The following is a 13,352-nucleotide window of genomic DNA, read 5'->3' as shown; positions in this document are numbered from 1 at the left end:
GCCACCCCGTCTGGGAGGAAGTGAGGAGCACCTCTGCCCGGCCGCCCCCTCTGGGAAGTGAGGAGCGCCTCTGCCTGGCCGCCACCCCGTCTGGGAGGAAGTGAGGAGCGCCTCTGCCTGGCTGCCCCATCTGGGAAGGGAGGAGCACCTCTGCCCGGCCGCCACACCGTCTGGGAAGTGAGGAGCGCCTCTGCCTGGCTGCCCCATCTGGGAAGGGAGGAGCACCTCTGCCCAGCCGCCACACCGTCTGGGAAGTGAGGAGCGCCTCAGCCTGGTCGCCCCGTCTAGGAGGTGAGGAGCGCCTCTGCCCGGCCGCCCAGTCTGGGAAGTGAGGAGCGCCTCTGCCCGGCCGCCCTGTCTGGGAGGTGAGGAGCGCCTCTGCCTGGCCGCCACCCCATCTGGGAGGAAGTGAGGAGCGTCTCTGCCCGGCCGCCCCGTCTGGGAAGTGAGGGGCGCCTCTGCCCGGCCGCCCCCTCTGGGAAGTGAGGAGCGCCTCTGCTCGGCCGCCCCCTCTGGGAAGTGAGGAGCGTCTCTGCTCGGCCGCCCCGTCGGGGAAGTGAGGAGCGCCTCTGCCCGGCCGCCCCGTCTGGGAGGTGAGGAGCGCCTCTGCCCGGCTGCCACCCGGTCTGGGAGGAACTGAGGAGCGCCTCTGCCCGGGCGGCCCTGTCTGGGAAGCGAGGAGCGCCTCTGCCCGGGCGGCCCCGTAGGGGAAGTGAGGAGCGCCTCTGCCCGGCCGCCCCGTCTGGGAGGAGAGGAGCGCCTCTGCCCGGGCGGCCCCGTCTGGGAAGCGAGGGGCGCCTCTGCCCAGCCGCCCTGTCTGGGAGGTGAGGAGCGCCTCTGCCCGGCTGCCCTGTCTGGGAGGTGTACCCAACAGCTCCGAAGAGACAGCGACCATCGGGAGCGGGCCATGAGGACGATGGCGGTTTTGTTGAAGAGAAGGGGAGGAAGTGTGGGGAAAGGAAGGAGAGATCAGATTGTTGCTGTGTCTGTGTAGAAAGGGGTGGGCATAGGAGACTCCATTTTGTTCTGACTAGGAGAAATTCTTCTGCCTTGGGATGCTGTTGATCTATGGCCTTTCCCCCAGCCCCCTGCTCTCTGAAACATGTGCTGTGTCAACTCAGGGTTAAATGGATTAAGGGTGGTGCAAGATGTGCTTTGTTAAACAGATGCTTGAAGGCAGCATGCTCTTTAAGAGTCATCACCACTCCCTAATCTCAAGTACTCAGGGGCACAAACACTGCAGAAGGCCGCAGGGTCCTCTGCCTAGGAAAACCAGAGACCTTTGTTCATGTGTTTATCTCCTGACCTTCTCTCCACTATTATCCTATGACCCTGCCATATCCCCCTCTCCGAGAAACACCCAAGAATGATCAATAAATACTTCAGAAATTAAAAAAAAAAAAGAAAAAAAAAAAAAAAGATTAGCAGGAAAGATGCCAAAATGCTAATACTAGTTTTAGCCCTACATGCTAAGATTAAGGGCAAGTTTTATTTTCTTTTGCTTACTAATTCTATTTTCTAAATGTTTGCATTGCAATTATGTATCACTTCTGTAATAATAAAAAAATTAAAATATGAAAAAAAAAAAAAAAGGTAAGTATTGGCAAGGACATGGAAAAAAGGGAACCCTGTACACTACACTGTTGGTGGGAATGTAAACTGGTACAGCCATTATGCACTACAGTAAGAAATTTTCCTAGAAAATGAGTAACAGCTGGGCCGAGCATGGTGGCTCATGCCTGTAATCCCAGTACTTTGGGAGGCGGAGGCGGGTGGATCACGAGGTCAGGAGCTCTAAACCAGCCTGGCCAACATGGTGAAACCCCGTCACTACTAAAGATATAAAAAATTAGCCGGGCATGGTGGCACGCGCCTGTAATCTCAGTTACTTGGGAGGCTGAGGCAGGAGAATCACCTGAACCCGGGAGGCGGAGGTTGAAGTGAGGCAAGATTGTGCTATTGCACTCCAGCCTCAGTGACGGGGCAAGACTGTGTCTTAAAAAAAAAGAAAAAAAAGAAAAGAAAATGAAGGACAGAACTACCAGCAATCCCATTTCTGGGTTCATATTCAAGAGAAATGAAATCAGTATGTCCAAAAGATATCTGTGCTCCCATGTCCACTGCAGTATTATTCACAATAGCCAAGCTACAGGATCAACCTAAGTGTCTACAAATGCATGAATGGATAAAGAAAATGGAATATTATTTAGCCTTAAAAAAAAAAGATATCCTGTCATCTGTTGAAAACGTGGTGAACCTGGGAGGCATTATGTTAAGTAAAATAAGCCCAGCACAGAAAGACAAATACTGCATGATCTCACTTATAAGTGGAATGTAAAAATGTCAAACTCACAGAAGCAGGGAGTAGAATGGTGGCTTTTGGGGCTTGGGGTATGGGGAGATGAAGGCCAAAGGGTACATAGTTTCAGTTATGCAGGATGAATAAGCTTTAGAGGGAAAATATACATGGTGACTACAGTCTAGAATACTGTATTGTTACTTGAAGTTCGCTGAGAGAATAGATCCTAAATGTTCTCACCACACACACAAAAGATAATTGTGAGGTGATGCATATGTTAGTTAGCTTGACTGTGATAATCATTTCACAATGTATATATGTATCAAAACATCACAGTGTACATTGTAAATATACAATTTTTTGTCAATTATGCCTCCATAAAGCTGGGGAAAAAAGAAATGTATTGTCAGAAACTAGTTGAGGTATGCAGCTGAATGAAAGTTAATGCTCTAAAAAAGGTTCAAAATGGCTAAAATGATAATAAATATTATATTATGTATATTTTACTACCATTTTTTAAAAAAGAAGAGGTTCAAGCAAACTATTAATGAAATGAAGAGGAATAATTAGATCTAACTGGATGGTCACCGAGGGTGGTTAGAATTTCCACTAATCCTAGTCAACTGGGGTTGGGGGAGACAGGCCCAACTTCCCCCAGGAATAGTGTGGGTGTTCAGGGAATGGCAGGGGGTTACAAGCAGTGTGTCAGGGATAAGGTGAGCAATGACAATGAAAAGGCGGCAGAGGGCCCACCAGGAGAGCACCTTCACTCACCAGGTCAGGGACAGAGGCCATTCATCACAGGCCAAGAGAGCCACAACGAGCGCTGGGCAGGGAGAGGCATGGGGAGCCTGCAGGCAGCAAGGCAAACACAGAGGCCACTGAACCTACCCAGGCTTAAGGTGAGGAAGGCAGTGGCCAGGCAGGGCCAAGGCAGACAGATGGGAAACAGGGGTCAGAAGGTCGGGTAGACGCAACAGTGCTTGCAAGTGTAAAGGAGGAGAGTGTGTTGGGGTGGTGTAGGCAGGCACACTTTCCCTCATCATTTGAGGCTCTTAAAACAAAACAGAAAACCCCACCTAGAAAAGCAAAGTGTATGTCAGTGATACGGATACTAAGGAGGGTTCGGCAACTACTGGTACTTCAGTTTCTGAAGGAACTCCAGCTGTCCCCCAAGCTCACATTCTGTGAGACCCAGATAAAAAGCTTGTTTTTTTTCCCCTTTTTTCCTTGCCTGCCAAGGCCTGTCACTCCAGGCTTTAGATCCCCTGGAGTGACACCTGCGTAGTTCCGGTTCCCAATCTCTCTGCAAGGAGGCCTGCCTTGCGTCCCTGTGCACTAAGCAGGTCACCACCCACTGGCCATGGGAGCCTAGACAGAGGGAAAGGAAGGCCAGATCCTCTTCCTCTTGTTTCCGATGAGCAAGGCTGTGCACTGCTTATGAACGGTGGAGCTGTGGATTCTTGCAGAACCTCTAAAGTCTCCCACCTGCCATGCTGACCCCTAACTAATCACCAGCCCCTCTAGCCATTGTTTTAATTCAGCAGTTTAGTGAACCACAAATTGTTAGCCCTCAGTTTTGTTCTTCTTTAAAAGACAAATAATCCATAGTATTTTGACCTTTCCTCAGTTCTTACTTCCGAAATTCTAAGTTAATTTCATTACTCTCATCTCCAAACTTTCCATCTTATGCTGAGGACCCTAATCAAGTATGAAACTTCATCATCCAAAAGGCTGGCACTGATCAGAGCACAATGGAAAGGCTGCTGTGCTCTGCACATATTAGAGTAAACAAACCTCATTCTTGTTTTTTGCTGTAGCATCACATTCACTGTTTTCAGGCTTCCTCAGGTGCGTCCACCTTCCTCCTTGGTCAAAAGTGATCATGGTCTGGATAGAATTATCTGAATGGGAACAGAACAACATTAAGTCTGATACACTGAAAGTACCTAGTTAGATTCCCTTTATCATTGCATGACTCTCTCCTGAGACTGTATAGCACCTGGAGTCCGACAAGCTTGTAACACCTCACAAAACGGCTCATTGTTGGTAATGGAGCAGCACTTTAAATATGACATTTGAGGCCAGGTGCAGTGGTTCATGCCTGTAATCCCAGCACTTTGGGAGGCCAAGGCAGGTGGATCACCTGAGGTCAGGAGTTTGAGACCAGCCTGGCCAATACTGTGAAACCCTGACTCTACCAAAAATACAAAAAATTAGCCAGGTGTGGTGGTGGGGGCCTGTAATCCCAGCTACTCGGGAGGCCGGGACAGGAGAATCACTTGAACCCGGGAGGTGGGGGCTGCAGGGGGCCAAGATCATGCCATTGCACTCCAGCCTGGGCAACAAGAGCGAAACTCTGTCTCAAAAAAAAAAAAAAAAAAAAAGATATTTGAAGGTGTCCCACCTGAACAGAACCCATTAATTCCACAAATTATTTAGGACTGATACTCTTTGAAAAAGATACCTTCTAACTCCTTACCAACATGAACAGGCTGATGTCCATTCTCCTTCCCTGTTTGCTTGCCTGGGAAGTAAAATCTACCACAGGAAGGCATCCTAATCTCTATTCGGACAAGGCCATGACACTAGGCTTGTTTTAGGGACTCTTGAGATTAATTAAGTGTGCAGAGTTCTGGATTAATAACTCTGAATTATTGTCTCTCCACTACTCTATATCCTATCTTTCTTGTACCTTTCTTTTTTCCCTTGTCTCTTCCCCATTCTTATTTTCAATGATATAAACTGTTGCAGGTTTTAAATTCAGAGATAATATCCTTTGAGTTTTCCTTTATATTTATTTATTTATTTATTTATTTATTTATTTATTTATTGAGACAGAGTTTCACTCGCTGCCCAGGCTGGAGTGCAATGGCACAATCTCAGCTCACTGCAACCTCTGCCTCCTGGGTTCAAGCAATTCTCCTGCCTCAACCTCTCGAGTAGATGGGATTACAGGCACCTGCCGCCCGGCTAATGTTTGGTATTTTTAGTAGAGACGGGGTTTCACCATGTTGGTCAGGCTGGTCTCCAACTTCCGACCTCAGGTGATTCACCCACCTCAGCCTCCCAAAGTGCTGGGATTACAGGTGTGAGCCACTGTGCCTGGGCTCCTTTGAGTTTTCTAAGAAAAAGCAAACAAGAAAGCAAATGAAGGAAAATTCATTTACTCAACAAACATCTACCGAGTGCCTACTATGTGAAAACTCTTTTTTTTTTTTGAGACAGAGTCTCACTCTATCACCCAGGCTGGAGCACAGTGGCACCATCTCGGCTCACTGCAACTTCCGCCTCCCGGGTTCAAGCGATTCTCCTGCCTCAGTCTCCTGAGTAGCTGGGACTACAGGTGCATGCCACCAGGCCTGGCTAATTTGTATTTTTAGCACAGACGGGGTTTCACCATATTGGCCAGGCTGGTCTCAAACTCCTGACCTCAAGTGATCCGCTCACTTTGGTCTCCCAAAGTGCTAGGATTACAGGCATGAGCCACCACACCCAGAGTGAAAACTTTTGTAAGCCTTTGGTAATGTATCAGTGAACAAAACAGACAAATATTGTGAAAAATACATTCCGGTAGGGCGAGACAAGCACTAGACATAGTAAATAAGTAAATTATGTAGTATGCTAGAAAATAAGTACTATGGAAAATACTTGCGCAGCTAAAGGTGGATTGATAGTGTGTGTGTGAGGAGGCGAGGGCAAACCGGAATTTAAAATAGGATAGTCAGGGAAGGTCTCATTCAAAAAGTAATACATGAGTACAGACATATCAGCCTTGCGGACATCTGGAGAAACAGAGGGAACTGTTGGTGCAAACTCTAATCTGTGCATGTGCATGTGTACCTGGTGTGTTAAGAACTGGCAGGTGGACAGTATAATGAGAGTAGGGCAGATGGAAAGAGAAGCACTGGAGGTGAGTCAGGGAGGAAACCGGGAGCCATATCTCCAGGACCTTGTAGGCCACTGCCAGGACTTTACAAAATAAAAACAGCTCCTACCTCCTACCAAAAAATAAATACATAAATAAAATGACACTTTAAGAGTCTTTGTACTTGAGACTAATGTGTTTATTTGTATAACTGGTCCTAAGGAAAGGTGAGCTCTGTAGAGCCATTGAGTAGAACACAAGAAGAACCCTGGCTGGCTATTGCTATGCACCCTTAACAAGAAGAGCGGGAAGTGGGTCAAATTCAGGCTTATTCTCATAGGCCTACATCTCCCAACATAGAAGACTCATTTTATTACCTAAACAACATAGACTCAAAACATCTTTTTTTTCTACTTGTTGTTGCTCTCCTCACTCCTAGTTCTATTTATCATAACTTATTTAAAATAGGGAGCCAGAATCTGCATGGGTTTGGTCTGTCCCTGCTGGACTTTCCTCCTGATCCCTCCTCCCCCAGCATCACCCAATGTCTCACCACCACCACCAGGCCAAACCCTCCTGTGACTCTGATACTTTTTTTTTTTGAGATGCAGTCTCACTCTGTTGCCCAGGCTGGAGTGCAGTGGCACGGTCTTGGCTCACTGCAAGCTCAGCCTCCCGGGTTCACACCATTCTCCTGCCTCAGCCTCCTGAGTAGCTGGGACTACAGGTGCCCGCCACCACGCCCGGCTAATTTTTTGTATTTTTAGTACAGACGGCGTTTTGCCGTGTTAGCCAGGATGGTCTCGATCTCCTGACCTCATGATCCACCCGCCTCAGCCTCCCAAAGTGCTGGGATTACAGGCGTGAGCCACCGCGCCCAGCGACTCTGATACTTTGCATGTGTAGTTCCTTCAGCTGAAAATGCCCTTCCCTCCCCATTCCTGCCTATCATACTTGAGGCTCACTCTTAAATGTTTTTCAAGTGTGTTCACTGTATGGTTTTGAGTGCAAGGCTGTTCAGCCGTTTATTTGTAGGCTCATTCAGCAGCAAGTATGACTGAACATCTACTATGTGCAAAAATTGTCATAAGCACCAGAGGAGCATCAGTGAACACAACTTTAAAAATCACTGCCATCCATAGGACTCAATTGGAAGCTTCTTCAAAGAAGATATTCACATGGCCAACCAGCACATAAAAAGTTGTTCAACATCTTTAGTCATTGGAGAAATGCAAATCAGAGCTATAAACGAGATACTACTTCACTCCCATTAGGAGTGCTGTTATAAAAATAAGAGAATATAATGTGTTTGCAATGAAGTAGAGAAACTGGAATCCTTTCGTATTGCATGTAAAATGGTACAACCATGTGGAAAACCCAATGGTATTTCCTCCAAAAGAGAAACATGGAATTATCATGTGATCCTGCTACTTCACTCCTACATATATCCCCAAAGGAACTGAAAGCATTGACTTAAACAGTTACATGTATAACAATGTTCATGGCAGCATTCAGTATTCATAAGAGCTGAAAATGGAAACAGCCTAAGTGTCCATCAATGGAGGAATAAAAAACAGGCTGGGCATGGTGGCTCACGCCTGGAATCCCAGCACTTTGGGAGGTCAAGGCGGGCAGATCACCTGAGGTCAGGAGTTCAAGACCAACCTGGCCAACATGGTGAAACCCCACCTCTACTAAAAATACAAAAATTAGCTGGGTGTGATGGCACACACCTGTAAACCCAGCCACTCAGGAGGCTGAGGCAGGAGAATTACCTGAACTTGGGAGACCGAGGTTGCAGTGAGCTGAGATCACACCACCGCACTCCAGTCTGGGCAACAGAGCAAGACTCCATCTCAAAAAAAAAAAAAAAAAAAAGAAAAGAAAAAACAAAAAACAAAAGGCGCTATATTCAAACAAAGGAATATATTCTAGTCTTAAAAAGCAGTAAGTGAAAAAGTGAAATTCTAAAACATGCTGCAATGTGGCTGAACTTTGAAACAATATGCAAAATGAAAGAAGCGAGACATACAACAACCAATAGTGTATGATTCTGCTTACATGAGCTACCTAGAATAGGCAAATTCATTAAGACATAAAATAGAATGTTGGTTACCAGAGCTGGAAGACTGGGTGGGGAACGAGGAGTGGTTGTGCACCTGGTGCAATTTCTATTTGGGATGATGAAAAAGCTCTGGAAATAGGGGCGATGGTTGCGCAACATTGTGACTGTGCTTAATGCTACTGAATTGTACCCTATACAATGTTAAAAATTGCAAATTTTGTTAGACATATTTTGCCACAATAAAAAAAAAGGAAACCAAAAAATGTATATGGGTAGGCTTGTTGGCTTGGCAAGCAACATTACTAGAGGACAGCTTCCCCAAAGCCTCAAATCCTACCACATGCAGCTGAAGGCACAGCGCACCAGTGCGATGCCGAGACTCACCTTCGGAGAGCACGCTTGTTATGTAGACGCCGCGGAGGGAGGTCACGTTGGTAAAGTCCGTCTCTCCGCCTGTGGTAGTGTAGAGATGTCGGTCCAAAGACTTGGAATAGACAATGCCTCGATCATCTGAGGTAAAGATTGTGCCAAACCCAGTGTCTGAAATAGGCAAACAAACAAAAATACTAAGTCTTGGGTGGAACCAAAGAGAAAAACAATAGGCTAACCACACACATGATTAACTGCCTGGCCAAACACAGTAGCCAATTGTGTCTCTTCATGATGAAGACTCAGACCTGAGAATTAATCAAGGTTTGATACTCAAGATCTTTATGCCCATCTTTAATTCTAGTACCCAGCTTAGTGCCTGGAATATGGCAGATGCTGAGTTTGTTGAATAAATTAATCAGATGCTACAGAAAACTCTTCCCAGATATATTTTGGTGGGAGAGGCCCTGTGTTTAGTTTACATGCTTTTAAATCTTTACACTCTAGAACAATGCTTCTCAAACTATCTGTAGTGAAGGATCAATTTTTAAGATTTCCAATATGTCACAAACTGATGCTTTTGTAAAACATAATAGAAACTAATCATTAGAAAATGAAAAGACAAACAAAATATATGCCCCTAAGTTTTTTTTTTTTTTGAGATGGAGTCTCGTTCTGTTGCCCAGGCTGGAGTACAGTGGCACGATCTCAGCTCACTGCAAGCTCTGCCTCCCGGGTTCATGCCATTCTCCTGCCTCAGCCTCCTGAGTAGCTGGGACTATAGGTGCCCGCCACCACGGCCAGCTAATTTTTTGTATTTTTTGTAGTAGAGATGGTGTTTCACTGTGTTAGCCAGGATGGTCTCGATCTCCTGACCTCGTGATCTGCCCGCCTCAGCCTCCCAAAGTGCTGGGATTACAGGCGTGAGCCACCACGCCCAGCCATAAGCCCCTAATTTTTTGTCATTAGATCCAACGACACAAAATTGCTTTGTCGAAAGGCTAGAAGTTTCCAAACTCTTGCTCTCAATTTCTGTACTTATCTGGTAACAGAGAGTTTGCAAATCAGTACCAGTCTGCTGACCATTCTTCGAGCAGCTCTGCTCTAGAACACCTGAACATACACACAAGCTACCAAAACAAGTGGCATTTTTAACAGGGGCTACAGATTATCTCTAGGACAGAATAATCAGTAGGGCACTAATAAATTTCTAGGGGTAAGAGGAAAACTCGACATGTAAAAAGAAAAGCTGCTCAAAGCTTACATCTCTATGCTTTTGAGGGTAAGCCACTAAAAAGCTCTTACCTCCAGGTTCATCTACATGCATGAATACCATGTCATCATTTGCTGCCAGAATAGAATAGAACTGTTCCTGTCCCACAGAGGGGAGCTGGGCCATGCTCCATGTGTCCCCTTGATCTGTTGAAACGTGGATCCTTCTTGTTGTATCCTAGAACAGATGTCAATATTTATCTTTCTAATTTTCTGCCAAGATGCCATGGGCAGGGACATGAACAAGAATGTTTTAAATAATTACTATTATCCATTTCTCTACTGGGTACAATTGCTATGAATGAAAGGTCATAGTACCAATTACCAAAGCAATTTCTAGCCTTTAGCAAAGTTCTAGGTAAAGGAACAATACATTCTATTCTAAGTAAGGCTATCTTGGCTTTCTCTTCGAATTCTTCATTCCGATGCAGCCCTGTAAGATAGTATAGTCTTGGTCTCTGATAGTCTATCTCCTTCAGTAGAGCTAAGGATTTGATGAGAACATTATTAGGTTGGCTTTATAGCCATTTGCATACACTCACTCAGATAATTCTTAAAATGATGACTACTGCGTAAAAGTTTGGTCCCTTTCATACAGTCCTTGCATAATTTAAAGAATTATATAATTAAGGGTCTAGAAAATAGAGATGAAACCCATGTTTGAGAGATCACAAGGGAAGTCAAAATGTAACACGCCTTCTCTCTAAGGAAGTCTCTCAGAATAGCCAGGATGAAGGGAACAGGCATGGGCTGGAAAGTGGCCAAGGAGAGTCAGAAATTACTGTAAGGAAACTGATCAGGGAGTATTTGGCTGACGAAAAGAGTCTGTTAAGAAAGCAATTAAAACTTAACTCTCTGATAAATAGCTTAACATCGCTACTAGATACAGTTAGACTGGGCATGAGAATTAATGTCAGTGTTTCCTTAAATACTCTTTAAAGTTCAGTGATAAGTACATTTAACTTATTCAACTTATACCAACATGTCTCATTACTTTGAATCTTATTCTCATTACTGTAGGTAGAAACCAGAGTTCAAAAGTACGTCGCAAAATGTTAATTCTGTAGACAGCATTATACCATATATGCAGTATAGCATAGGAAGCTACCTCTGGAATTTGAGTCTGATTTCCAGCAGGATTCCACTACCGGTTGACCCTAGGTAATTTCCTCACCTATAAAACTGAGGTAATACTATTAGCTCACAGGGTTATTGGGAGGATATTACAAAATGGCTCCGGAGAGTTATCTGTACTTACTGCCTACTTCTTCATCTCTAGTTCTCACTGAAGTCACTCCAATTGGCCTTTTAACTTCCAATGAAGTGCTTTTGTCAAGGTCACCAACAACCTCCACGTCGCCAACTCCAGTGGATAATTCTCAGAATGCACCTAACTCAATGGTCCTGATTTCCCTCTTCCTCCCCGATCCCTCCCTCTCAGTCTTCTTTGCTGGATTCTTCTCTTTCCAACCTTTCAGTTGTGGGTGCTTCAGGTCTTGCTCAGTCCTCCCACCTCTTTGCTACCTACTTACTCCTCCAGAAGATATCATCTGGTCACATGGCTTCAAATACCATAGCAATTAGGGAGATTCATATACCCAAATGCTCACTTGACATCTCCATTCACATATCTAATAGGTGTCTCATATGCAGAACTGAATTATTTTTTTGTTTTTTTTTGAGACAGAGTCTCACTCTGTTGCCCAGGCTGAATGCAGTGGCATGATCTTGGCTCACTGCAACCTCCGCCTCCAGAGTCCAACTGATTCTTGTGCATCAGCCTCCCGAGTAGCTGGGATTACAGGCATGCACCACCACGCTTGGCTAATTTTTTCTATTTTTTAGTAGACAGGGTTTCGCCATGTTGGCCAGGCTGCTCTCAAACTCCTGACCTCAAGTGATCTGCTTGCCTTAGCCTCCTAAAGGGCTGGGATTAAGGCGTGAGCCACCATGCTCGGCCCAAAACGGAATTCTTGATTTTTCTCCCACAACCTGCTCCTCCTGCAGTCTTTGCCATCCTAGAAAATGGCACCACCATTCAGGTGCTCAGGATACAGACTCTTAAAGGTACCCTTGATTCCACTCATTCTCTCACAACCCACATCAAATCCACCAGCAAGTCCTATTAGCAATATGTTTAAAAATATATCCACAGTCTCACCACATGCCCCCTTACCCACTGCCAAGAGCCTGGCCAAGCTACCACCTCCCCAGCTTGGACTCCTGAGAGAGCTCCCCGCGCTCCTGCTGCTTCTGCGTGTGCCCCTGTCAGGCTGTTCTGCGCACACCTATTCTTCAAAAGAGAAGCCAAATCTCAGCATTCCCCTGCTCACAACCCTCTCACAGCTCCAAACACAGGAAAAGTAAGGCCCACATCCTAACTGTGATCTACAAAGGCCGCATAAGGTCTGGCCAGGCCCCCTCTGGCCCCACTTTGGACTATTATTCTCTGTGCTCCCCCCATACTGCCCTTCTCCACTTTGCTTGGATTGATCGGGCATGCTCCAGCCTGAGGGTCTCCGCACTGGCTGTGCCTCATCCTACTCTCCTCCCAGAGAGCCACATGGTCAAGTTCTTGTTTCACTTAGGTCTCAGAGAGCCCATCCTAAACAGTCTGTCTAAAAGAGCACTGACTCCTGAAACTTTCTGTTTTCTTACTGTTTTAGATTTCTTCGTGGCTTTAATTATTATCTGATACATACACACACACACACATTTATATTTATTTATGAGACAGGGTCTTGTGCTGTTACCCAGGCTGGAGTGCAGTGGCAGGATCACAGCTCACTGCAGCCTCAACCTCCCCAGGCTCAGGTGATTCTCCCACCTCAGCCTCCCAAGTAGCTGAGACTACAGGCACATGCCACCATGCCTGGCTAATTTTCTTATTTTTTGTAGAGACAGGGTTTTGTCATGTTGCCCAGGCTGGTCTTGAATTCGTGGGCTCAAGGGATCCACCCGCCTCAGCCTCCCAAAGTCCTGAGATTACAAGTGTGAGCCACTACCCCCAGCCTTCATATTTATTTTTTGAGTATTTATTTTCCTCCTTAAACATAAGTTCTGAGAGCAGGAAATTCATCTGTTTTGTTCACTGCCATATTCCTAGGACTTAGAATAGTACCTAGCATATAGTAGGCACTCAATTAATGTTATCTAATTGTTTTTTTATTCTTGGATAATGAGCAAGAGATTGCTTTCTACAGATGTCCATGTCTGAGTAATGCCCAAACACTGGATCAAAATATCCTGGCCAGGCGCAGTGGCTCACGCCTATAATCCCAGCACTTTGGGAGGCTGAGGCAGGGGGATCACCTGAGCTCAGGAGTTCAAGACCAGCCCGGCCAACATGGCAAAACCCCATCTCTACTAAAAATACAAAAATTATCTGGGTGTGGTGGTGCATACCTATAGTCCCACTTACTTGGGAGGTTGAGGCAGGTGAATTGCTTTAATCTGGGAGGCGGAGGTTGCAGTGAGCT

The 13,352-nt window shown here is 45.7% G+C and overlaps 1 protein-coding gene across 2 annotated transcripts in view; it reads right to left on the bottom strand.

Annotated features, from left to right (window-relative positions):
• SORT1 (sortilin 1) overlaps positions 1-13,352 on the bottom strand; it is a 95,702-nt gene that overhangs the window by 25,766 nt on the left and 56,584 nt on the right. For both annotated transcript variants that reach the window (XM_054464119.2, XM_054464211.2), the window contains exons 9-11: positions 9,907-10,051; positions 8,617-8,772; positions 4,097-4,203 (exon numbers count right to left, since the gene is read on the bottom strand). In XM_054464119.2, the coding sequence (XP_054320094.1) occupies positions 4,097-4,203; positions 8,617-8,772; positions 9,907-10,051 (408 nt within the window). The remainder of the gene's footprint in view (positions 1-4,096; positions 4,204-8,616; positions 8,773-9,906; positions 10,052-13,352) is intronic.

Source organism: Pongo pygmaeus, chromosome 1 (genome assembly GCF_028885625.2).
Source record: "Pongo pygmaeus isolate AG05252 chromosome 1, NHGRI_mPonPyg2-v2.0_pri, whole genome shotgun sequence".
NCBI lineage: Eukaryota > Metazoa > Chordata > Mammalia > Primates > Hominidae > Pongo > Pongo pygmaeus.
The sequence above is the reverse complement of the archived record's forward strand: the minus strand, read 5'-3'. Positions and strand labels throughout refer to the sequence as shown.